At 47.3% G+C, this 27,910-nt stretch overlaps 1 protein-coding gene across 1 annotated transcript in view; it reads right to left on the bottom strand.

Annotated features, from left to right (window-relative positions):
* The window catches only part of fbln1 (fibulin 1), a 231,426-nt gene that overhangs the window by 145,083 nt on the left and 58,433 nt on the right, over positions 1-27,910 (bottom strand). Inside the window, 3 exon segments of the mRNA XM_038780632.1 lie at positions 378-515; positions 5,972-6,109; positions 19,854-19,955. Coding sequence (XP_038636560.1) covers positions 378-515; positions 5,972-6,109; positions 19,854-19,955 — 378 coding nt within the window.

The raw sequence follows: 27,910 nt of genomic DNA, 5'->3' as shown, positions 1-27,910 counted from the left end.
AATACCTGAAGCCTCTCCCGCTGGAATTGTATGTTGGGCTGTTGGGAGAATGGGCTCTAAATTTTCCAACCATTAAAAATGAACAGAATATCATGAGCAGCATGCCTGACTTCCCAGTAAGCATTCCTGGTGGGCAGGATGCCACTTTAGGAGCATGAGTTTGTAAAATTGGTTCAATAGCATTGCATTGAATACTTGATTATCTATTCTTCCTCATTGACATCGAATGCATCAAGCTTTGGTACAAAGGAACTAATTAGCAGTCGACTTATTATTTATGGGAACAATATTTCATAATAATCATTATTCAGCTGAGGGAACAAAAACATCTGTCAATTAACTCCTAAAACCCACAGTAAAATGGAATTGTTTCCTACCAATGCAGTTTCCCTGAGCATCCTGCAAGAATCCGCTTCCACATTGCATTTTAGGCCGGCAGCGGAATGACCCTTGTGTGTTCTGACAGATAAAGTCGAATCCACAGTTATGTGTTTCAATCTTACATTCATCGATATCTATCAGATCCAAATAAAAATCAAAATTATTCACCTGCTCAAAAAAGCAGTAAAGCAAATAAACCAAGGAGTTGATAGAATCAATGGTGAAGCCAGCTTAATGTTGTTGGGAGGCAAAAGCAGAAATGACATTTAGCATAAATGTTCCAACAACTCAACAGATGAACTCTTCTGAGAATTTCCATCTGATCAGAAATAGCCAGCAAAAGGATTAATAAAATAACATTGTAAATTTCTCAGATTGAGGGCAGCATTTACCGATTGTTCCACCTGACTGGTCAGGTAGATGGTTGCGGATGTTACAATTGCACTGTATGCAGTGCATCAAAATACCAGCATATAGTCCCTCAAAAATAAATACAATTCTATGTGACAAAAGCATCCTAATACCAAAGTTACTACAATATACTACTGAAATAACAGAATCAGGAGAAGGCTATTTAGCCACTTCAGTCTGTTCTGCCATTCAATAAGATCATAGTTGAACTGTACCTCAATCCCCTTTGCCTTTCTTGGATGCGTAACCTTTGATATTCTTGCCAAACAAAAATCCATTGATATCAATCTTGAAAGTTTCAATTGACCCAAAGGTTGTAATTCTCCATTTGGGAGACAAAGTGGTGCCGCCGGGACTGAATAACATGCGATTCGTATTTCCGCTGTGGGGTGCTATTCGGTAAATGGGTCAGGCCATGAAAATGAGCCAGCACCCTGCCGGCACAAATTCAGAGCTTTTTCCGGCCTAGCAGGCATTATAACCACTGGGGTCAGAGTTAGTGCTAAAGAGCCTGTGAGCGGGAGCTGCTTTTGAGTGGTCAATTTACCACACACTCACTGCAGCCACAAAGATGGCTCACAGAAGACTTGATCCCCAGGTTCAGGAGTCTGAAGTGGACCCACAGCTCCAGGATTGGCGGGACATCCTCTTCCCCAGGGCGGGACGCAGACTCAAGCCTTCCCTCCCGAACAGCGCTGGGAGGTGGTGGCAGAGGCACTGCCAGCCTCACCAGGAGGAGACAGCTGGTGATCCGGATGGATGGGATCGCTGGTGAGGCCACTGCCCTGAGAGGGGCAGAGAACCAAGGAAGGTTCCAAAGGCCAGAGTGCAGGTGTCCTCTGGTTGGATGGAGCTCTGCTGACCCACTGCATCTTCTGCCGTTGGGCACACTTCTGAAGAGTGCCAACTTCTGGTGGTCCCCTGATTGAGTCTGGCCATGCCCATCCCCTTGATGAAACAGCTGTGGTATGGGGGTGTCCAGAGGAGTAGCCTGGGTGGACTCCCAGATAACCAGAGGCCTTCTGTGCATTCAAAGGACACAGACAACACTGAGCAGTGTGAGCAGCCTGGAGTCTGTAAGTAACACCAAAGGGTCGTGTGTAAAAGACATACTGCAGCAATGGCCGTCTGAGCCATGCCACCCTGATCCTGAGGGGGACACCCCCAGTCCACGGACTTGGCACCAGGTCCCCCGATACTCCCTCTGGCCCAGCAAGCCTGGCAATTTTGTAGGGTTTTTCAGTGTTTTTTTAACCTTCTGCTTTCCCATGGTGCCCAGGCCCTGTTTATAAATACTTGCATTAATTTGCATCCATGAGACCTTTTTTCTATTTATTTATGGGATGTGGGAGTAGCGGGTTAGGGCAGCATTTATTGACCATCCTTATTTGTCCTTCAGAAGGTGGTAGTGAGTTGCCTTGTTGAACTGCTGCAGTCCTTGAGGTGTAGATACACCACTGTGCTGTTAGGAAGGGAGTTCCAGGATGTTGCTCCAGCGCCAGTGAAGGAACGGCGATATAGTTCCAAGTCAGGATGGTAAGTGACTTGGGGGGAAACCTCCAGGTGGTGGGGTTCCCAGGTATCTGTTGCTCTTGTCCTTCTAGATGGTAGTGGTCGTGGGTTTGGAAGGTGCTGTCGAAGGAATCGTGGTGAGTTACTGCAGTGCATCTTGTAGATGGCACACATGACTGTCACTGTTGGTCGGTTTTGGAGGGCTTGAATGTTTCTGGAAAGGGGAGCAATCAAGCGGGCTGCTTTGTTCTGGATGATGTTGAGCCTCTTGAGTGTTGTTGGAGCTGCACTCATCCAGGCAAATGGAGAGTATTCCATTTCACTCCTGACTTGTGCCTTGTAGATGGTGGACAAGCTTTGGAGGATCAGGAGGTGAGTTACTCGCCGTAGATTCCTAGCCTTTGACCTGCCCTGATAGCCACAGTATTAATATGGTTAGTCCAGTTCAGTTTCTGATCAATGCTAACCCCCAAGATGTTGATTGTGGGCGATTCAGTGATGGTAATGCCATTGAATGTCAAGGGCAATTGTTAGATCCTCTCTTGTCGGAGAGGGTCATTGCCTGGCACAGTGTAACTTGCCACTTGTCAGCCGAAGCCTGGATATTGTCCAGATCTTGCTGCATTTGGACATGGGCTACTTCATTATCTGAGGAGTCGGGAATGGTGTTGAACATTTTGCAGTCATCCGTAAGCATCCCCTCTTCTGACCTTATGATGGGAGGGAGGTCATTGACGAAGCAGCTGAATAAGTTTCAGTCTAGGACTTCTCCCTAAGAGGGATGGAGCATCGCACAAGTGTCCATCCTACTAATGATATTGAAATCCATGCAAATGATGATTTTGCATGGATCCGCTGGTGCGGGGCGCAAATCTCTCTATCACCGTCAGAGAGGGACTGGAGCACGGGCATTGGAATCACCGCAATGCGCAAATATCAATTTTTTGATTACCCGCGATTCTCCACCTGATCGCAATTTACATTTCTGGTGTCGTGAAGCGGAAAATCGAGGCCTGCATCTACAGGCTTTTTGGATAGAAAGTTACAGATTTCTGAAACCCTATCTATGAAGAATTGTTTCTGAATTATAACACTGAATGGTTCTACTTTTGAGAATTGTTCCTAGTTATGGATTCACCCACGGGAAGAAATAATTTTTCTTCATCTACCTTATTGAATGAATGAATATCGCTTATTGTCAAGAGTAGGCTTCAATGAAGTTACTGTGAAAAGCCCCTAGTCGCCACATTCCGGCGCCTGTTCAGGGAGGCTGGTACGGGAATCCTGGGGTATCCTGGTATTGAATCCTTCATTCATGTCAAATACCTCAATTAGATCACCCCTCCCATACTCAAGGAATAAATGCCAGGTTTCTGCAATGTACCATCATAATTTAATCCTTTTCATCCCGGTATCATTGCAATGAATCTGCCATACATCCTCCCCAAAGCCAATATATCATTCCCATCTTGTAGTGTCCATAACTGCACTCCAGATCCGGGGGGCAGAAATTAATGTTCCTTCCCATGGAGAGTTTGGCTGCGGGGAGGACATTTAATAAGGTGGGAGAGTGGAAGGTGGGGACCTCACCAAATTCCCGGATCTCCCCCGATTAAGAACATGGCAGGGAGATCCATGGAGGTCCTTCCCACATGTCTGCCGTGAATAATTAGGTGACGTGTGGGATCTCGCCATGCAGGGAGCACAACAAATAAACCTGTGCATGTTGTTAAGGAATGGGCTAAGAGACAATCCAATTAGATGTCTCATTGATGTTAAGCATCCAATAACTGACACTGCTATGTAAAGGGGTTGCAGATAACTCTTGTTGGGAGTGGGTATGGTGATAATGTTTTGTATCGAGTGTGTTCAAGGAAAATGAAGGTGTTTGGGAAAAGGAGAAGAACTCTTGACTCTTTACTCAACAAATGTTGCTTTCTGGCTCCCACTCAATACCTGAACAAGGGACCCAGCATCAAGGACAGCTGAGTGCCATCCCCCTGCCAGACCCCGAACTACCATTTCCCCCCATCCCCACACCATGACTCACCTGTGGCATCGGCAGTTAACCACCTGATTCACCTAGCGCCCGGGAGTCAATGGCCGCCCCTGTGAGACCTCGCCAGGGCGGCATTTACTACGGGTCTCCACAAAGTGGACCAGGCATAATGGCACCTCAAGCTTCTCGCAGGCCATTAGAGATCCCCTGGTGGTCAGGGACAGGGGACAGCAGTACCCGGGCACTCTCTGAACACCTAGGCACGTTGGCACTGCCAACCTAGCACCCTGACAGTGCCACACTGGTAGTGACACCTAGCATTTCTGGGGTGCCCAGGTGGCACTGCCAGGGTGCAAGGCTGGCAGTGCCAGGGTGCCAAGGTGGCAGATTGCCACTTTCAGGGCTCAGGCCCAGTACCAGCCTTACCCATTTGAGTGAGGGGGGAACAGGGGACAGGGGGCCAAAGGCCAATTGCCTCCTCAACAAGATTGGGGGGGGGGGGGGTTAAAGGGGGGTCAATAATTGGGGGGGGGGGGGAAGGGGTGTGTGTAGAGATTGGGGATGCCATTCAAAATGATGCCCCAATTTGCGTGTATGCATTCCTGCTGCTGAGATCAGCTTGCCAGCAGGAAATCTCTCTGCATCGGTGGTGGGAAACTCCCCAAGGCTAATAAAACCGGCAAAGTGCCGTTGCATAGCAGGGCGACTCTCGGTGCGGCAGTCCCCGTGGAACACCCCGCCAAATGCACCCAAAGGGGGTCTGCTGAATTGCGGCCCTTTCTACTGGTAATTGTAATTGTACAATTTTAGGTCTTTAGATAGCACTAGGCACAAATTTTGTGATCAAATAGTTTACCAATTCTTAAACTCGTATATGAATATTAGCCACTTTGCTGAATATTGAAGGGTGACTAATGCCTGTGGATTCACACTTGTCAAGAAAACCTGTCAGGAAAAGCAAGAAATTGTAATAATTTTCTGTTAGTGGGATTTTGCTCATATTTTTAAATGTTGGGGGATGTGAACAGTAATTAAAGAGAGGGGCAGAGTGATTGTGTGACGATGGGTTTGATAAGGTAATGAGCTGAGCAATACTTCAAACAGATGGTTACATAATGTAATTTAGTCAGGATGATTACAGAACAAGAATACCTTTGAATGAGTCATTGTGATTTAAAGAAAAAGGTATGCAAGGTGTAAAAGAAAGTTTTCATAAGTCAAGTCTGGATAATATGAGTTTAATTTCTTTTAAATTCTAAAAGCTAAAGTAAGAGATGAATTTAATACATTTTTAGAGAGCAGTTCCAAAAAGTTTGGGTGAGACAATGAAGAGATTGAAGAGAATGGGGTATTTAAGGAGATACCTTTTATTTAATTAGATGTCAGCAGACAATTGGTCAAATCCCCAGAAAGCAGTGTGAATGAAACTAAGTCTGAAAAGCCAACTGCTGTTAACATCAGGGGGTACCCCAAAAGAGAATTAAAGGCACAATGTGGTGAAAGTTACTTTTATAGATCTTAAATTCTATAAGGTGTTCACTGAACTGTTGGGGAAGGGAAGAAATACAATGTAGTAGATTATTTGTTACATATATGTGTAATATACATGTACACATGTTAGTATACACAAGTAATTATATATTTAACACACCTCTTTTCATTACCTACCTTTGCACAGGTTATTTTCAGTCAGTTCATAGCCTGTGCCACAGCTCATTTCACGCTGACATCGGTACGACCCAACAGTGTTGATGCAGCGTTGGCCAATTAAGCACTTGTGTGGCAGTGACAGACACTCATTGATATCTGTATTCAGCAATAAAAAAACAAGTCAGTTTTTCTCTCGTGGTCCCCTATTAGTATTAACACATGCTGCGATATTGACCATGGGTGCCAGCGGCTGTCCCTTTACTTTGCGCAGTTAGTTATTATTTACTCTTGACTGTTTAAGGTCTATGGATTTTGAAGGGGACCACAGACAAGCTCAACTCTGTTAACTCATCTTCCACAAAGGCACACTTTCTAACAGCTTGATTGATCCGACCTTATCGGGAAGAGGGGCATCCTCCAAAGGCTCTTATGGCCTGAAGAAATCTATTTTTCATACTTTTCATCTTCTATTGGAGCCACTGTAAAAAGGGAAGGTAATTAATCATTCCAGGATTGATTATAATACTCTAATTAACATTTTGTTATGCCTCAACTTCCCCAATTCTGGCATAACCTTTGACTAATGGGGTGATTGAAAATCTGACTACTGCCCAACCTAACTGGAATTTAAAGATTCTATCCAAATGGTCTAGAATCTCAGGAGAGCAGTGATCACACCCAAATTCTGTTCTGAGATGGGTCCTTCTACCTTGGACTCAAGGCATGGAATTTGGTTCCTAGTCAGACTGTAGTTACAGTCTGGTATCTGCTTAGCAATTGTTTATTAGTACTACATTTTAACACAGAGTTAGAGAGTTGGCATGTTGCACCTCGGCATGATTCCAACCTCTCTTGTGTCTTACACATGGCTGATGTCAGTAGTACATCATCATCTACGTCATATATTAGCATATCTCATCTGTTAACCCTTTATACTACAAATTCTGTCCTCTCAGATTACTCCTATTACTGACAACATCCACGGCCCCAGGAATTTTAGGGCCCATCAAATGACATGTTGGCTAGGATGCGAGAACATTTCCTTCTTACTGTTGTAAAGTGTTGTGGAAACTTTAACATACACCTGAGCATGTGGACTCTCCTCTGAAAGATAGCACCTTTGGCAATGCAGCACGACAACAACAAAGTGCTGGCCTAGATTTTGAACTGAAATCTAACTCAGAGCTGAAAAGGCTACTAACTATGCCAAGCTGATAATTAAGACATTAGTCACTTTCAATAGTCTTAGATTTTAGGTAATACAAATACAAAATGGAACATAAGGTCGGAAAACGTGAAATTATGCACTTTGGTAGGAAGAATAAAGGAGCTAGCTGAATATTACTTAAACAGAGAAAGACTGCAGAAAACCGTGGCACAATGGGATTTGGCTGTCCTCGTGCATAAATCACAAAAGCTAGCATGCAAGTTCAGCAGGTATTTGGGAAGGCAAATTGAATGTTGGCCTTTATTTCAAAGAGAATGGAATATAAAAATAGGGAAGTCCTGCTAAAATTATACAAAGCATTAGTTAGATCATACCTGGAATAGTGTGAATAATTTTGGTCCCCATATCAAGGAAATGGTATACTGGCATTGGAGACATACCAGAGAAGGTTCACTAGGTTGATCCCGGGTCAGGAGGGATTTTCCGATGAGGAGTTGGTGAGTAGATTGGGCCTGTGCTCATTCGAGTTCAGAAGAATGAGAGGTGACCTTATTGAGACAGACACGATTCACAAGGGGCTTGACAGGGTAGCGAGGATCTTTCCTCTTGTGGGAGAGTTCAGCACCAAAGAGCATAGTCATAGAGTGAGGGGTCACCCATTTAAGACAGAGATGAGGAGCAATTTCTTTCTGAGATAGTAGTGAATCTATGGAGTTCTTTACCGCAGAGAGCTGTAGAGGCTGGGTCGTTTAGTATGTTCAATGCTGAGATAGATAGATTTTTAATCAAGGGTTAATTAAGGGAATCAAGGGTTATGGGGATAAGGTGGGAAAGTGAAGTTGAGGATGATATCAGATCAGCCATGATCTCATTGATTCGATGGGCCCAGTTACCTACTTCTGCTCCTCCATCTTATGGTCGCAATTAGCTCCCTCTATAGTTTATTCCTGTGATGCACATTAAATTGCGAACCATCACACTTTTTTGCATGCAACATTTATTTAAATTCAGGAATATTCAAGGACCCATATTCCATACCAACTCTTTATGCGCGTGGTAAGTGTGAGATCGAGCTTTCCGGCGCTCGGCCCAGCAAGGCCGGCAACGTTATTCAACGTTAATTGGGCAACTTAACGAGGCCTCAAAGACTTCTCGCCACAAATCAATGCTCGCCAGCTGCTTGGCTGGGACTGCGCTCGCCAGCCCCCCGCTAAATAGGTCGAGCAGAACTTGCAGGACCTCCGGTGATGGTGATGTGCTGAGTAGACATCAGGTGGCTCTCCTCCAGACCATTTCCAAATAGGCATTTTTAGGCAAATTTTCCCCAAAATTCGACAACAACTCGCCCTTAATCAAAAAAGGATAGGGATAAAGCCAGCATGCATGTGAACGGGAGCTCGAGAGGCCGAAGGAACGGCAGGAGCAGAGGAAAAGGACAGAAGTAACAGGCAGACGAACCGTCGGACCCATGAGGCAAGGCGGCCCCGTCCACCCAAGAAAGAGGGAGACCGACGACCCGTGCATCAGCCGCTGCCTCCCCGCAACAGCTCCCCACTCCCATGAGATGGATGGAAGGCATTCCTTACAAAGGAACTGCTGGCGATGAGAAAGGCAAGGTGGCAGTCAAGGTGGTGGTTACAGAGAGGATGGTCTCCATTCAAAAGGTGATCAATGGATTGGGGAAGAAGGTGGAAGCACAAGAAAGAACGATCCAGGAGCTGGAGAAGGAGTCGACAGATCAGAGGGACAGGATCGTCGCCCTGGAGGCAGAAGTCAAGAGGTTGACTGGTCACCACATTATAGGAAGGATGTGGAAGCTTTGGAAAGGGTTCAGAGGAGATTTACTAGGATGTTGCCTGGTATGGAGGGAAGGTCTTACGAGGAAAGGCTCAGGGAATTGAAGTTGTTTTCGTTAGAGAGGAGAAGGCTGAGAGGTGACTTAATAGAGACATATAAGATAGTCAGAGGATTAGATAGGGTGGACAGTGAGAGTCTTTTTCCTCGGATGGTGATGACCAACACGAGGGGACATAGCTTTAAATTGAGGGGTGATAGATATAGGACAGATGTCAGAGGCAGTTTCTTTACTCAGAGAGTAGTAGGGGTGTGGAACGCCCTGCCTGCAACAGTAGTAGACTCGCCAACTTTAAGGGCATTTAAGTGGTCACTGAATAGACTTATGGATAAAAATGGAATAGTGTAGGTCAGATAGGCTTCAGATGGTTTCACAGGTCGGTGCGACATCGAGGGCCGAAGGGCCCGTACCGCGCTGTAGTGTTCTATGTTCTATGTTGGTGGCGGCCCAGGGGAGCTTGAAGGGGAAATGCAAGGACCATGAGAATAGGTCCCGACGGCAGAACATTCGAATTGTGGGCTTGCCAGAGGAGACCGAGGGCCGTGACCAACGGGCTACGTCGCCCAGCTGCTGGGCAAACTAATCAGAAGAGACAGCTTATAGTCACAAGTAGGCTTTCATTATTTTTAATAAACATTTTATTGAGATATTTTTTGGTATTATAACAGCAACACAATAAACAATGTACATGAAACTATAAACATAGTGCAAAAGCCGTCTCCCTCCCTTACAGGTCCCACCTTTATTAACCCCCTACTCTAAGTTAAACTAACCCCCCCCCTTCTGCTGACGATTAATTTTCCGCGAAGACGTTGACGAACGGTTGCCACCTCCGGGCGAATCCTAACAGTGACCCTCTCAAGGTGAACTTGATTTTCTCCAAACAGAGAAAGCCAGCCATGTCCGATAGCCAGGTCTCCAACTTCAGGGGCTTTGAGTCCCTCCATGCCAATAGTATCCATCTCCGGGCTACCAGGGAAGCAAAGGCCAGAACGACTGCCTCTTTCTCCTCCTGGATTCCCGGATCTTCCGACACCCTGAAAATCGCCACCTCTGGACTCAGAGCAACCCTTGTTTTTAACACCGTGGACATGACATCTGCAAACCCCTGCCAGAATCCCCTAAGCTTCGGACATGCCCAGAACATGTAGACATGGTTCGCTGGTCCTCCCACACATTTTGCGCACCTATCTTCCATCCCAAAGAATCTGCCCATCCGGGCCACTGTCATGTGAGCCCGGTGAACGACCTTAAATTGTATCAGGCTGAGCCTGGCATATGTTGCGGACACGTTAACTCTACTCAACTCGTCCGCCCATAGACCATCCTCTATCTCTCCTCCCAGCTCCTCCTCCCACTTGCGCTTCAGCTCCTCGGTCTGCGTCTCCTCTGACCCCATAAGTTCCTTGTAAATGTCCAAGACACTCCCTTCTCCTACCCACCCTCTGGAACTGCCCTGTCCTGAATCCCTCTCAGCGGTAGGAGTGGGAAGGTTGATACCTGTTTACATAGGAAGTCCCGCACCTGCAGATACCTGAATTTGTTTCCCCTCGCCAACCCAAACTTCTCCTCCAGGGCCATCATACTCGTAAAGCTCCCCTCTATAAACATATTCCCCATCCTCTCAATCCCTGCTCTCCGCCATATCCGGAACCCCCATCCATACTCCCGGGGCAAACCGGTGATTATTACAGATTGGGGACCAGACCGATGCTCCCTCTGCTCTCCTCCATTGCCCCCAGATACTCAGGGGCGCCACAACCACGGAGCTGGTGGAGTACCGTGCCGGCGGGAACGGCAGAGGTGCAGTTACCAACGCCCCCAAACTGGTGCCCTTGCATGAAGCCACCTCCATACGCTCCCATGCCGACCTCTCCCCCACCACCCACTTCCTGATCATGGCTATATTCGCCGCCCAGTAATAGAGGGGCTGTTTAGCTCTGAGCCAAATCGCTGGCTTTAAAAGCAGACCAAGAAGGCCAGCAGCACGGTTCAATTCCCGTAGCAGCCTCCCCGAACAGGCACCGGAATGTGGCGACTAGGGACTTTTCACAGTAACTTCATTGAAGCCTACTCGTGACAATAAGCCATTTTCATTTTAATTTCAGTTACTAAAATTTGGCAGCGCCAGCCCGCCCTCTCCCCAACTCCGCTCAAACATTACCTTCCTTACCCGCGGGGTCTTGCCCGCCCAAACAAATCCAGAGATCACTTTGTTAACCCGTTTAAAAAGGAATGCGGAATAAAGATGGGGAGACACTGAAATACAAACAGGAATCTCAGGAGGACCGTCAACTTCACCATCTGCACCCTCCCAGCTAATGACAACGGGAGCGCGTCTCATCTCCGAAAATCGTCCTTCATTTGGTCTACTAGTCGGGCCAGATTTAATTTATGCAGCCGGTCCCATTCCCGCGCCACTTGAATGCCCAGGTACCTAAAGCTTCCCCCTACTGATCTAAACAGCAGCTCCCCCAATTACCTCCCCTGTCCCCTCGCATAGATCGCAAACATCTCACTTTTCCCCATATTTAGCTTGTACCCTGAAAACCGGCCAAATTCCCCTAGAATCCTCATGATTTCTTCCATCCCCTCTAATGTGTCCGATACATACAGAAGCAGGTCATCTGCATAGAGCGAGACTCTGTGCTTCACCAGCCCCTTGAGGCTCTCATAGCAATTGCCAACGGTTCTATAGCTAGCGCGAACAACCATGGGGAGAGGGGGCATCCCTGCCTCGTCCCCCGGTGCAGTCTAAAATAGTCCAGTGTTGTCCTATTCATCCGTACACTTTCCACAGGAGCCTGATACAACAACCTGACCCAGTCAATAAAGCCCCGCCCAAATCCGAACCGTCCCAGTCCCTCCCACTCTACCCGATCAATAGCCTTTTCTGCATCCATTGCGATCACTACCTCAACCTCCCTACCTTCCGGGAGCATCATGATCACATTTAACAGCCTTCTTACATTGGTCATCAACTGCCTACCCTTAACAAACCCTGCCTGGTCCTCCCCAATAACGTCCGGAACACAATCCTCAATCCTGATGGACAAAATGTTGGCCAGCAGTTTGGCATCCACGTTCAACAGGGATATCGGCCTGTAGGACCCACACAGCTCCGGGTTCTTGTCCTGTTTCAGAATCAGCGAAATTGTGGCCTGTGACATCGTCGGGGGCAGCACCCCTCTTTCCCTTGCCTCATTGAACATCCTCATCAACATCGGCCCCAATATCCCAGAGAACTTTTTATAAAACTCCACTGGGTACCCGTCCGGCCCCGGGGCTTTACCCGCCTGCATGGCCTTCAGACCCTCCACTATCTCTTCCAACCCGATCGGGGCCCCCAGCCTTCCTACCAGCTCCCCGTCCACCTTTGGGAAATTCAGCCCCTCCAAGAAGTGCCTCATCCCCTCCGGCCCTGTAGGAAGTTCGACCTACACAGCCTACTGTAGAAATCCCTAAACGCCTTATTCACCCCTGCTGAATCTCCAACCAGGTTCCCATCTCCGTCATTTACTTTCCCTATCTTCCTGGCTGCCTCCCTCTTTCTAAGCTGCTGTGCAAGCATTCTGCTGGCCTTCTCTCCATATTCATAGATCGCCCCCCTCGCCTTTCTCAGCTGTTCCACCGCCCTTCCTGTGGTTAACAAGCCGAACTCCGCCTGTAGCCTCCGCCATTCCCTTAGAAGCCCTGCCTCTGGGGTCTCCGCATACCTATCGATCTGTAGTATCTCCTTAACCAGTCGGTCCATCTCTGCCCTGTACACCTTCTCCCTATGGGCCTGTATCGAGATCAGCTCCCATCTGACCACCGCCTTCAGTGCTTCCCAGACCATCTTTGCTGAAATTTCCCCCGTGTCGTTGACCTGCAGGTAATTCTGAATACACTTCCTCAGCCGCCCGCAAACCTCATCGTCAGCCAAAAGTCCCACATGTAACCTCCAGTGCAGGCACTGGTTACTGTCTTTACTAACCTGCAGGTCAACCCAGTGCGGAGCATGGTCTGAGATTGTAATCGCCGAGTACCCCGTGTCCACCACCACTGCCAGTAAGGCCCAGCTCAAAATGAAGAAATCGATCTGGGAGTACACTTTATGCACGTGTGAGTAAAAGGAGAACTCCTTCACCCTCGACTGCCCAAATCTCCATGAATCCACCTCCCCCATCTGCCCCATCTTGCCATTGCTGGTACCCTGCCCATTTTCGAGCTTGACCGGTCCAAGCCAGGGTCAATAACTGTGTTGAAGTCCCCTCCTCGTAGTCGCTACATTCCGGCACCTTTTCAGGTACACGGAGGGAGAATTCAGAATGTCCAAATTACCTAACAAGCACGTCTTTCGGGACTTGTGGGAGGAAACCGGAGCACCCAGAGGAAACCCATGCAGACATGGTGAAAACGTGCAGACAGTGACCCAAGCCGGGAATCAAACCTGGAACCCTGGAACTGTGAAGCAACAGTTCTAACCACAGGATGGGCCGCCCAACCTGAGGTGGGCGAGACAGATCAAGCCGAGTAGCTGGGAAAGGCACAGAATCCAAGTTGATCAGGACATTGGGATGCACTTGGCAAAACACAGGGCGCAATTTAACCAGGTGAAATCGGCCCAGTACAGAAACGGGTTAAGATTCGGAATGCTGTTCCCAGAATAAGGATCATTATTTCAACACCCCGGCAGAGGCGGATAAGTTTGTTCAGTCAAACAGCCTGGACAAGGGGCAGGCGAGGCAGCATTGAAGGTGAAGCAGAGGAGGAAAGAGAGAGAAAGGAAATCTAATGGGCATATGATATGTTTGCGCGGGACTGTGCTGCCTTGCTTTGATCAGAAAACTGGGTCACAGAGAAGGGCGAAGATAGCGGAACGCAGATAAGGGTGAGGCCTAGGCAGAGGGAGCAGACAGACAGCGAGCATAAGATAGGGGTAAGATCAGGCGCAGGAGAGGCGCCTCCATGCTAGCAGGGATAGCTGACACAGGAAGAAAGGCAGCAAGGGGGGTTGCGGCGCACCTCCTGGCTGGGAAGGAGCGTCTGGTTGGCTGCTGGGTGGAGGGGGGGAACACAGGGACAGGGAGGGGGAACACTAAAGGGGAGATGGGGAGGCGACACGGGGGGGGAGGGGAAACGATAAGGGGAGCAGGGGGGGGAAGGAACACAAAAAGAACATGAAGGGAAGAAAAGGTTGGTTTTTAGATTGGCTTCATTAGGTAAGGTGCAGAGAACAAGATGGCGGTGCAAGCAGCCAGTTTGGAGGGTCCCTAAACAAAGGGAAACCTCGGAGTGCAGGGGCGCAGCCACATGGCGTACACACAGTTGGCAGCCATGCTGGGTGCCCCCTGGACAAAGGGAAACTCTGGAGCGCAGGGGCCCGGCCTCATGGTGAGAACGGTGATCGTGGCCATTTTGGATGAACCCCTAACATAGGGAAACCCCGGAGTGCAGGCGCGCATCCACCACGTAAGTATGGTTGACCCCGCAGGAAGAGGGGACAAAACCCCCCCACCAGCATTCTCACTTGGAATGTCAGGGGACTTAACAGCCCAGTGAAAAGTTCCAGAGTCTTCGTCCACCTAAGAAATTAGAAAGCCGATAGTCTTCCTGCGAGAGACACACCCAAGAGAGAAGGTCCAACTACAGGTAAGGAAGGGCTGGGTAGGGACTTGTATTATGGGACAAAGGCTAGGGGAGTAGCCACACTGATTAGCAAAAGGACGGTGTTCACGACGACAAGGACAGTTATCAACCAAGGGGGGGGGGGCGGTATGTCATGGTTAGCAGTGTCCTAGATGGGATACCAGTAGTTTTGGTAAATGTGTACGCTCCCAACTGGGACGACACGGACTTCATAGAAAAGGCCATGATGGAAATCCCCGACACCGACTGATCATAGGGGGCGACTTCAATTGCGTACAGGACCCACTCACGGATCGGTCAAACCCCAAAACGGGGAAAAAGACAGGCATGGCTAGGAAACTGGGATTTTTCATGGAACAGACATAAGAAATGTACAGATGACAAAGGATTAATGTAATGCCGTAGATAACCACTAGATGGAGCTAGATGCAGAACTATATAAAGCAGTGACTCCATAAGACCAGAAGACATAGGAGCAGAATTAGGCCACTTGGCCCATCGAGTCTGCTCCACCATTCAATCATGGCTAATATTTTCTCATCCCCATTCTTCTGCCTTCTCCCCATAACACTGATCCCCTTATTAATCAAGACTCACAGATCTCTGGGATAGAGCTGGAGAGGAGAGCTAGAGAAAGCAGTGGTAGAGAGCGCAGTACAGTATTAGATAGCGTAGTTGAGTATAGATTATAGATTAAATCATTGTTTACTTTAGGAGTAAGTGGTCGAACTTGATTTAAGTAGTGTTAATAAATGCTAGCTTTGTTTATGAACTTAGCTTTTGGCCTTTGTGAACACTACAACATCCATCCTGAGAACAAGAACCACAAAGAACACCACTGGGGCAGTGGACCCATGGTGGTTCCTACATCTCGGTGAGAAGGAATTCTCGTTCTTTTTGACAGTACATAAAGTATACACACATGTTGACTTCTTGGCAGTGGGGAAATCGATGCTTCCAGAAATAGTAAGAGCGGAATATTCCACGATAGTCATTTACAAATGACATGGACACACAAAAAAGACAAAGACCCGATGGAATGCGGATCATATAGACCCATTTCACTGCTCAATGTGGATGTGAAGATACTCGGAAATGTCCTGGCTAAGAGACTGGAGAACTGCGCACTAGAGCTGGTCGGGCTTTGTCACGGGTAGACAGCTAACTGCAAATATCAAGCAGCTGTAATATTGACCCCATCTGGGAAGAGAACACCAGAGGTGATCGTTCCCCTGGACACAGAAAAGTGCTTTGACAGAGCCATTGAGGTACTGGAGCAGTTTGGGCTAGGGACAGGGTTCACCTTGTGGGTGGAACTCCTGTAGAATGCCCCGAAGGCGAGCGTTTGGATCAACATCACCAGCTCTGAATACTTCCAGCTGCACAGAGGCACCAGGCAGGGATGCCCACTCTCCCCGCTCCTGTTCGTCCTAGCATTCAAACTCCTGCCGATTGATCTGCGAGATGCGAAAGACTGGAAGGGCATCCAGAGAGGAGACAGAGATCACAGAGTCTCACTCTATGCGAATGACCTGATCCTCTACATCTCAGACCCACAGAATGCCAGGAAAGTAATCTTGAATCTCCTGGAAGAGTTTGGGACCTTCTCGCGCTACAAACTCAACCTGGGAAAGAGCGAGGCTTTCCTGGTGAACCCCAATGGGGAAGGGACAGAGCTGGCGGATCTACCATTCAAACTCGCCCAAGTAAATTCTGCTATCTGGGGATCCAGATAGCCCACGACTGGACACAGATCCATAAATGGAACCTGACCAGTCTGGCGGAGGAATTTAAAAAGGATCTTCAGAGATGGGATGCACTCCCGCTTTCCCTGGCAGGGAAGGTGTAGGTCATCAACATGAACATGATACCGAGGTTCCTCTTCCTGTTCACCCCCAAGGCCTTTATCCAAGGGATAGACAAAATTATCATGGCGTTTGTGTGGGGGGGGAAAGAACCCAAGGATCCCCAAGTCTACATTGCAAAAGAGGAAAAACCTGGGCGACCTGGCCCTTACAAACCTGCAATACTACCATTGGGCAGCCACAGCCGAGAGGGTGAGGGGATGGAGATGAAAACCGAACACGGAATGGGTGAGGCTGAGTCCTCCTGCAAGGGAATGACCCTCGCCACGGCAGCAATACCACCCCCCTCGGCAAAATAAATATACTGCCCAGTGGTAGTAGCCACATTGAGGACATGGAACTAAATGAGGCAGCATTTCTATTTAACTAGGATGTCCTTCATGGTCCCATCTGCGATAACCACAAATTCCCACCAGTCATGCTTGACACCACCTTTAAAAAATGGGGGGATGCTAGCGGTCAGAGATTTTTATATGGGGGACAGACTTGGGACCCTAGATGAACTAACGGAAGAACTGGAGCTACCAAAAGCACAGGAGCCCCAGCACCTACAAATGAAACACTTTCTCCGCAAGGAGACAACGGGGTACCGTAGAGCCCTGAGAGACACTTTACAAAAGGAACTACTAATCACGGATAGTAAGGAGAGGGGATCAGTGGGGACATCTATGGATGACTGCTAGAAAGGGCAAGGAGACCATTGACAGTGGTGGGCAGAAATGGGAGGACTAACTCAAGACGGAAGTGGGTTGGGGACTCTGGAGCGAAGCACTAAGTAGAGCCAACTCCACCTCCTCCTGTGCAAGGCTAAGCCTCATAAAGTGGTGCACAGAGTTCACCTAACTAGAACCCGAATGAACAGATTTTTCCCGGAGGTGGAGGATAAATGAGAATGGTGCCAGGGAGGCCAAGCCAACCACGCCCACTTGGGGCCTGCCCCAGACATGTCGGGTTCTGGACACCCTACTTGGAGGCAATGTCCACGGTTATGTGGCGGTTAGGGTGGAGCCCTGCACGAGAGTGGCAGTCTTCGGGGTTTCGGACCAGCCAAAACTATATATGGGGAAGAGGGCCGATGCCCTGGCTTTTGCAATCCTGATCACACGCGGGAGAATCCTGCTCTGTTGGCGATCAGCAGCACCACCCACAGCTGCAGACTGGCTGGCAGATTGGAATTTCTCCACCTGGAGTCACATGCCGGCCGCTCCAGGTAAGGATGGTAGATTTCCTTCCCTAAAGGACATTAGTGAACCAAATGGGTTTTTACAGCAATTGACAATCAATGGTTTCATGGTCATCATTAGACTTTTAATTCCAGATTTTTATTGAATTGATATTTCACCATCTGCCTTGGTAGAGCATTACCCTGGGTCTCTGGATTACTAATCCAGTGACAATATCACTACCCCAACACCTCTTCAATTCCAAAAATTCACAACCCTTTGAGTACAGCAATTTCTCCTCATCTCAGTCCTAAATGATCTACCCCTAATATTGAAACTGTGCCTCCTTGTTCTCGATGCTTCAGCCAGCAGAAACAACTTCTGTGTCTATCCTGTAAAGCTCTTTCAGAATTTTGTATGTTTCAATATGATCACCTTTCATTGTTCTAAACTGCAAACAATATAGGCCCAAAGTACTCAGCTTGTCATATGGGACAACCCTCTATCCCATGGACCAATCTAGTGGAAGGAAGTTAGCATACAGGTACAGCAAACAATTAGAAAGGCAAAGTGTACATTGGCCTTCATTGCAAGGGATTTGGAGTATGAAAGTAAGGAAGTCAGTAATGCTGCAATTGTCCAAGATTTTGGTGAGACAACATCTAGAGTACTTTATAAAAGCAAAATACTGCGGATGCTGGAAATCTGACATAAAAACAGGAACAGCTGGATAAACTCTGCAAGTCTGGTAACATCTGTGCAGAGGGAAACAGAGTCAACGCGTCGAGTCCATATGAAAAAGAGTGATATGGACTTGAAAAGTTGACTGTTTCTCTCGCCACAGATGCTTTGCACAACTTTGGTCTCTCTACCTGAGGAATGATTTACTTGCTCTGATTGCTTCTTGGAAGGAAAAGGTTAGACAATGAGAAGAGATAGAATAGAATGGGCCTATACTCTCTGGAGTTTATAAGAATGAGAGCTGATTTCAACGTAGATGCTGGCAGATTATTTTCCCTGGCTGAAGAGTCTAGAATTAGGGGTTATAGTTTCTGGGTAAGGCTCATCCATTTCAGATTGAGGTAGGAAATATTCCTTCATTCAGAGAATTGGAACCTTGGTCTCAGGGGCCTGTGAATGTTCATTTGTTGAGTATATTCAGGGTTAAGATCAATATACCTTGTGACTCCAAGAGAATGAAGGAACATGGGAAGTGGACACGAAATTGGAGTTGAGGTCAAAGATCAACCATGGTCATAAAATGGTGGAGCAGGCTCAAGGGGGAAGTGTGACCTACTTCTGCTTATGTTCTTGTTATTATAGTTCAACCACGTCTTCCTCAGGTAGGTATGTTTAAAGTTCATTCAAGGTCTTTTGTTGAGATGTTTTCAATATCTTCATATCGATATCTTTCGATGCTTCCCCTATATAAAGTTTTTTTCTCCCCTTACCCTATAGCACCATTGGATATTGCTCATTTGCAGTGCTGGCTCTCCCAGTACTAGTGCCTGGAGCATATTGTACATGTATAATTAACATCAAATGAATTGCAGTCATGGTTGAGTCATTGTGGTGAGGCAGCGGTCAGCAACAATCCTGCCTCAGAGGATAACTCAGACCTTAGTTTCTTGTCTGAGGAATACTGCTGTCAAAAAGTATTAACACTTGGATTTGGCTTGATCACAGATGGTCTCACATTATATTACCTGAATTTATTTGTGGCTGAAGAAAGGTTAATACAATCAAAGCAAATAAAAATCAGAAATACCTGAGACAATTATTGTTTGCAAACCAGTAACTATAAAATTATAGAAACTTAGATCATAGGAGGTGGTAATTCAGTCCGTCATATCTGTACTGGCTCTTTGAAAGACCAATCATCCTTAATGCCAGTGGGCAGCATGGTGGCACAGTGGTTAGCACTGTTGCATCACGTCGCCGATGACCCAGGTTCCACCTCGACCCCAGGTCACTGTCCATGTGGAGTTTGCCCATTTTCCCTGCGTCTGCATGGGTCTCATCCCCACAACCCAAAAGATGTGCATGGTAGGTTAATTGGCCATGCTAAATTGCCCCTTAATTGGAAAAACAGAATTGGGTACTGAAATTTACCCTCCAAAAAATCATGCTTAATCCCATATAAAATTATCTAGGGAATCAGTTTCCATCACCTTTGTAGATAGAGCATTATTAACTAGGAAAAATCTAACGCCAATACCTTCACATGTGATTTTGTCATCCTTCAGCTTGTAGCCAGGATAGCATGAGCAGCGAACGCTGGTACCTGTGTCAGTGCACTGGTGGTGGCAGGGTCCGCCTCCTGAGGAAGATATTGGAAGCAAAGAGATTTTTTTAAAATTTAATAGGCTTTCCTCTGATATCACACATGCTTTTATTCTATTCATTCAGCAGATCAGAGCATAAAACTTCACTTCCCTGTACACATTTTGGCAGCATGATAACTTCAAGTTAGAAATGTGAGGTGATGGGTGTGATTTTCCCACTGCGTTGCGCCTGGCACCAATCCCATTATATCAGGTGTATAGCAAAAGAGGCCAAACATGGGTTTTGTCCAGGTGCCAAGCCACGTATGATACACCTGACCTGCTGGGCGTGATCCAGATCAGCATATTTAAATGAGTCATTAAATCCATTTAAATATGCACCGTCCATTTGAGGCTCTCCCAGCTCCTGGTATTCACCGGGCCAAACGGTGAGGCCTGAAGCCACGGCAAATTAGTACTCGTCTCACAAAATAGAAACCAGATGTGATGGCCACGCCGGGGGGGTGAGGGGGTGGTGGGGATGCTTGGAGGCCATGGGAGCCCCTGGGTGTCGGGGTCAAGACCTGGCACCTTGGCAGTGCCAACCTGACACCTGGCACCCTTGTACCCACATCAGGGGTGCCAGGCTGGTACTGCTGGTGTGACAGGGCCAGACCCTGAGTGCCAAATTGGCATTGCCAGGGTACCATGGGACATGGCCAAGGGAATGGGTCTGGGGGGCAGGCCCATGTAAGGGAGGAAAGTGAAGGGGGTATAAACAGTGGCAGGTGAAGGAAGATTATGAAGGGTGGGCAGGGTAAAGAGGGTGCCTGAAACAGGAGGTGGCGACGGCCCAATGGCGACGAGGATTGACGGGTCACCCTCATGCCTGGGTGGTATGGGGGCGGTGGGGGGAAGTGGGGGGGGGGGGGGGGGGGGGGAGAGATCATGTGGACCTTTTGTGATGGGGTGGAGGAGGCTGTCCCTCCGGTGTCGAGGGCTGGGGTTGTTGTCCATGTCAGTGGGGGTCATGATGTCCATGGGTGGAAGGTGTGAGGGAACTCAACTTAACTTTGAGGTCTGGGCACCCTTCGAAAATGGTGCCCTGATCTCCGAAGAGCCAGCCCTGTCGGTGTCTTTAGTTCCCCCACTGTAGAAAAAAATTCTAAGTGTGGAATTTTTCAGTGAGAAACTCGCCAAGCTCCAAAAAAATGACTAAGTGTGGATGAATACAGATTTGGATTGTGCCCAGACACCCAATGGGAATCACAGCACGGAACCTGCACTAGTACTGGGAGAGCCAGCACTGCAAATTAGCAATATCCAATGGTGCTATAGGGGAAGGGGAGAATTGCACCTGATGTATTTTGAGACTAAAGCTGTCCAGAAAACAGCAACTAATTACAGGCCACAAATTCAACTCTGTAATAACCAGTTTTTCAGCACTAGGGGGTGCTGTTTTACCTCAAAAATGGCGTTATCAAACAATTCTGGTGCTCGCTGTGCAGATGCCATTTTAGTGATGGTGTAAGCAGGGGTGCAGGGACATGCACCACAAGTATGTAGAGTGGACAGATCATAAAGTTGATCAGTGTGTAACACTGGTTTGTCAACATTGCTGCTATTTCTGAGCTCAACATTCCAGCTAATGCTTTCTCGTAACCGTCACAGCTGAACGTGATCAGCAGTGGGAAGGACCCGCCTAAAGTCATCATTAACTACTTTCAGGTTAGTTTGATAATTGATTGTTATTGGTTCAAGCATAAGAGTAGCAAGGCAGTAATTAGGCAGGTTGGATTTGTCTTGTTTTTTTGTGGACAGGCCATATCTGATAAATTTTCCATATTGTTTGGTAGATGCCAGTGTTGCAGCTGAACATCTTATCTAGATGTGCGGCTTATTCTGGAGCACACATCTTCAATACCAATGCCAGAATGTTGTCAGGGCCCATAGCCTTTGTAGTTAAGCCTTTGAATAAAGATTATGGCCAGAATTCTCCGGCCGTTACAATTCACCTTTCCCACTGGCAGTGCACCCCCGCCTGCAGGTTTCCTGGTTGTGTGTGGTTTCAATGAGAAATCCCATTGTCAAGCAGCGGGATAACAGAATCCCGCCACCAGCGAACGGCGCGCGACCAAGGAACACGCAACTGGGGGAACGGCGAATCCAGCCGCAAATATACAGTGGTCCATGTTGTTCGTGCAATATTTAAATGTTTTACAACCTATATTTACCAATGCTGGAATAATACACAATGCCCAGAGGCCTCACAGGTATAATTCAGCTATACAGACTAGAAGATTTCACATTCTGTATGGTCCCACAAGTCGGCAGGGGTGGTCCTTGGGGGGGGGGGGGGCGGGAGGATCTGACCCTGGGAGGGGCCCCCAGTGTCGCCTGGCCCTGCGATCGGGGCCCACTGATCTGCGGGTGGGCCTGTTCCGTGGGGACACTTCTTACTTCTGCGCCGGCCCCTGTAGGGCTCCACCATGGCCGGCACGGAGAAGAGAACCCCCCCCGCGCGCATGCGCCAAAATCCATTGGTCAGTCTGCGCATGCACGGAACCACGCCGGTGGTACCGCGCATGAGCGAGATCATGCCGGCCCTTCGGCGCATTCACGAACTCGCACTTTCCCTTCGGCGCCGCTCCAGCCGGCGCCAACCCCTCCAGCGTCCACCTAGCCCCCCGAGACAGGTTAGAATTACTCACCTTGGGGACCTGTTGACGCCAGAGTCATTGGCGCTGGTTTTCCCGCCGCCGTGGGGACTTAGTCCCCGGAAAGGAGAATCCCGATGTCTGTCTCTGTTCTCTGAAAATTGGTTGATCTCAGCTGGGTTGATCATTCACTCTCCAGGGGGAATAGGCAGGGGAGCTGGCTGTCAAGGAGAGGGATTGTCTCTGCATGGAAGACATGATCATTGTTCTCCAATGAGGGGCCCATCAGTTATAAAGCGGCCACACATGGACAATGATTGCGCATGACCTATAATGTAGTTGCCTGTGTAGGCAATTACTAATTATCTCTTTTCCAGCAAGAAAAGGTGGGAGAGTGCCAACCAGTGCATCAGCCACAGCCCCCAGAACACCCCAGATAAGGAGACTGAGGATCCATCCAAGGAAGACTCTTCACTGCTTTCACCTTCACCCTCCACCAAAGCAGATACACACACCTCGGTGAGTCCTAATTCCAGTGTAGGCTCGGGGTAACTTTTTTCACACAGCAACAGGAATTGATCATATGAGAATTGCTTTGGGGACGGGTGTACATGGTTCCAATGATGCTTTTAGAGTTGGAAAAGCAATGATAATTCTTGAAGGGACAAGAAAGGCAGGCATGACAATGCCTCATATATAATCTGAAAATCATATATGTCTCAGGATCTGAATTTATTGGTCCAAATTGTTATACAACAAACCTTACCTTAATACTTAATACATAATTAATACTTCACAGTAGACATTTTGCTGGCAGCACCAAATTGGGACATAGCTGACAGCATTACTCAATATAGTATATGTGGTGGCTCGAGAAACATTTCCAGTAGTAACAAAGACATTTGTTAACAAAAGGCAAAGGCTGGTATATATATACAGGATACAATAGGATGGGTCTTCTCTCTTTGACTCTAGAGTCCACACTACCAGGGACCCTGCTCCCAGGGCCCTGCACAAACTCGCCATTGGCCGGGATTCGCGTGCTCCTGTGCGATTGGCCCCTGAGCCAGTCACATGGTCCACTAACCCTTAAAGGGGCCTCGCTACCACAGTATACAAGAAGGCAAATTCTAAAAAACTAGTGGTAATAGTTATATTGATAAAAGAAAGAGGCAAAGAAATGGGGAAGAGGTTGAAAGCTAGAAATGAAAGAGCTTGCCAGACAATCATTTTTTCTTATTTCCTGTCCACTGTTGGGCAACATGGTAGCACAGTGTTTAGCACAGTTGTTTCACAGCTCCAGGATACCAGGTTCGATTTCCAGCTTGGGTCAATGTCTGCACGTTCTCCCAGTGTCTGCGTGGGTTTCCTCTGGGTGCTCCGGTTTCCTCCCACAGTCCAAAGGCATGCAGGTTAGATAGATTGGCCATGCTAAATTGCCCTTAGAGTCCAAAGGGGTTGGGTGGGGTTGCTGGGTTGCGGATATGGGTTGGAGGTGTGGGCTTAAGTGGGGTGCTCTCTCCAAGGGCCAGTGCAGAATTGATGGGCCGAATGGCCTCCTTCTGCCCTGTAAATTCTATGTATGTGGGGCATGCTTGAAGAAGCTCCCAACATATGGGAAGATTATTCAAATCTTGGACAGGCTTAAATTTTAAAGAGAGTTAACAGTGGAGAAGGGAAAAATAAATGTTGACATAAAATATGGAATCAAGTTCTTTGGTATAATAATAATAATCGCTTATTGTCATGAGTAGGCTTCAATGAAGTTACTGTGAAAAGCCCCTAGCCGCCACATTCTGGCGCCTGTTTGGGGAGGCCGGTACGGAAATTGAACCCACGCTGCTGGCCTTGTTCTGCATTACAAGCCAGCTGTTTAGCCCACTGTGCTAAATCAGCCCCTATGGCATTACCAGTGAGTTTAGAGGAGGTTTTAACTCTGTGTAAATGAATAAGATTTTAGTGAGTTAAAATCAGGTCAAATTAGGTTTAAAAAATTAATGGATGATAAAAGCCAAAGGTAAGCAATTGACTTTTGATCAGAATTGTGAGAAGTGGAACTATATCTCGCTGCAAAGCAAGGCCATTCGACAATTGTAAAAGTATTGATTTTTTTCTGCCACTAGATGTCAGTAAATAAAAAAGTGTGGAGTAAAAAGCAGGAATACTGTATTAGTTTATTTAGTGTTATTCCTCAAGAAGTCTATGTCTAAGTATCATATATGATGTATATATGTGTGTTTTATGAGTGTTGAAGTATTGTAGCTTTTTTCATACTATTAAAGGGAATATTGACTGCAATTGGGATTTGTTGTTTTATAATCCCATGAAATGGCAGAAAAATGAATCTGTATTAAATTGATCAAGGTTAAATTTCACATGAACCACCTTATGATATGTAGTCTGTAATACAGTAGTGTTATGCAAGAGAGATTTTTCATGAATATAACGAAGAGCCTTACTCAGGTCAGTCAAAGAAAAATACTTGAACTTGAATGGGGCAGAAGCAGAGTGAAGGAGGGAAGGCTCTTTTATTTTCTATGTGCAAACATAAATTAGACACATTGGGTTATCCAATTTGATCATGTGATACAAACCCGAACTTACCTTGTAAAGGAATAAGGGTTACAATTTATGGGATAAATAGAAGAAATTAATTTTAAAATTACTAATCAGTAAACGTACACCAAGCTGCATTTCCTAAGAGCAAAATTGTTCAAGCATATAGTCAACGCCATTTACATCAATGTGATATTGCTAATAAAGAGTACGCAGTATCCTAAGGGTCCTTACAATGACAATTTGCACTGTAGTACAATTCTTCTTTGGATAAGTAAAACCACAATCTGATAAAGGAACGCTAGGCACCAAGTCTCATTATCTTACTGGACACAGTACATTGACCAAGCAGTTTGACCAATATGTCCATTACCCAACCCTAGTTTTAAAAAATACTCAGTAAAACATTTCTTTGAAATTGAACAGGCAACAATCGGAGGGTCTTCTCATCTAATGTGGGATAAAGGTTAATTATAAACCAAAAAAATAATTCCAAATATCGCCACGCAAGTTGAACTATCAGGCTTCTTTAGCCGTGATGTGGAGATGCCGGCTTTGGACTGGGGTGGGCACAGTAAAAAGTCTTACCATACCAGGTTAAAGTTCAACAGGTTTATTTGGAATCACGAGTTTTCAGAGCGTAGCTTCTTGAGGGGAGAGTATAGTAACAGTCACCTCCACCTGAGATCCATCTTAAGCTGAACAAGTCTCAGACTCTCAGGGATCAAAGCAACATTAATGATTGATTGTCATCCGAGTTCTCTTTTAAAGTCTAATATTTGTACTAAATGAAAGTTAGATTTGGGATTCTCTCATAGAAATAGTTTTTTTTTCGTGATATTATGTAAATGTTGCAATTTATACTCTTTGTATAACCCCCAAATTGCATGCTTTTTCATAATATTAAATGTGTTTACTTTTAACTTAAATTGTCTCATCCAACATCCTGTATCAAACACTCCGTGAACTCAATTTCTATTCCGTTTAGTGGAATAATAATTTCTCAGGGGTTCTCACCCGGACCCTAACAATATCCGGGAAATTACAAAGTAGCTCAAAAAACGATTGAATTTTAGTCTATCAGAAGGAAGGTGACTCTTGTCTGACTTTCTTCCTTTGGATGGGGGCTAGTTGGACCCTGCGGACCCAAATTATGTGTCCTGGAGTCTAGCTCCCTCTGGCTGAAGTTGAGGGAAATTAGTTAACAGACACGCCAGACCCTGTTGACTTCACATAGAGGTTACGATTGTGGAAACACCGCAAACTTCGTACTGAGCGCGGAAGTCGGGAATTCCAAATCCTGACAGTCTTCGGACTTGCGCGCATGTGCAGACCGGGAGCGACCTGCACATGCGCAGGTCTACACCCTTATGTTCTTTAAATTCAGGGTAGAAACAGCCTGCCTGGGCATTAAAAAAAGAAAAGCACAAAAAACCCAGGGCAAGTGCCTGGGTGTGTATCTCATAGCCAGTAGGTGCCTTAGGCAGGGCACAAGGGAGAGGTCCCAAACAAGGGAAGGAACAGAGAAAGGGCCCGAAAGGAAATCCCAAGTAAGGGGCAAAGACAGGGGACAGAAACAAGTCCCTGTTAAGAAAAAAGAAAGCAGCAGGAAACAGGGTCCGACTTGGAGAAAAGGCCACGGAGAGTAGACTTTCAAGCAAAGAGGGGTCAGGGGAAGCCCTGGCAATTGAAAGGGCTGTTGGGACAAAGGTGCTCTGTTCATCATAGCTAAAGATCTGGGGCTGGATTCTCCAAAAAATGGGGCTATATCCCCAAGCCGGCATAAAAATGCTGGCTTTGGCTGCGGATCCGTAGCTTTGGCTGCGGATACAGGCCCCGGACGTCCAGTTCCGAGTCCGCGCATGCACAATGTGGCAGTCTCCAGCGGCCGCGCCGAACGCAATGGCGGACTCAGCCGGCGGACCTGAGACAACAAAGAAGGTCCCAGCGATCTGCCCCGCGCCGCTCCATCTAACCCGCCCGATCGCCACCCTGGCCGCCCATAAGGCCCCCCCCCACAGTACTTGATCCCCCCGCCCCCCCCACCAGGGCAGCCGGAGACTGAGTTCCGACTGGCCAGACGTGATTAGAATTACGCCGTCATGAATTTAGTTGGTCGGGACCAAAGTTCGCTGGGAGGGCCTCTGGCAATGGCCCCCTAGCCGCACCGCATAAAGCGTCACCGGGCTTGATTCGGGCGTAAAAGTGGATTCTCTGCCCCGCGCAAAACGCAATTTTGGCGCAGGTAAGATCTTCAAAGGTGAAGATTGGAAACCCTCATGAGAGAGATCCCTGTGTCCCAGACCAGTGCAATGGACTTGATTGCATTCTCTGAAGGGTATGGGGATGCTGTTCCATAGAGAACAAAACTCCAATAGCTCTTAGGGATTTTTCCTGCCTCGACCACACACGAGGACAATAACCTCAGAGGGGCTAGTTTCTGCAGCTGAGTTGCTACTCTACAAACTGGGGTATCCTTCCCGGGATTATTCCTATTGGAGCCCAATAAGACCCACAAACTTCCCTTTTAGCCTCCAGCATTCAGATCTGGAATGTCCTACTTTGTTATAGTGGAAACACACCAGTCCCGGTGTTCTCCTTTCAGGTTTGGAAGGTCTTCTCACATGCTCCTTTGTACCTCCTTTCTTCGTATAGCCCCCTTTCTATTCACTTCTTCCTATCTTTCATGGGGATGGTTTGGAAAGGGTCTGCCTGAGCTGCCAGGCCTGTGGGCGAGGTGAAATTTATCAGCTGTGACGGTTACATTTTGGGCTGTGGGTACTTTCTGCTCCTCCAAG

Source organism: Scyliorhinus canicula, chromosome 20 (assembly GCF_902713615.1).
Source record: "Scyliorhinus canicula chromosome 20, sScyCan1.1, whole genome shotgun sequence".
Classification (NCBI taxonomy): Eukaryota; Metazoa; Chordata; class Chondrichthyes; order Carcharhiniformes; family Scyliorhinidae; genus Scyliorhinus; species Scyliorhinus canicula.
This window is presented reverse-complemented; position numbering and strand designations above follow the sequence as displayed.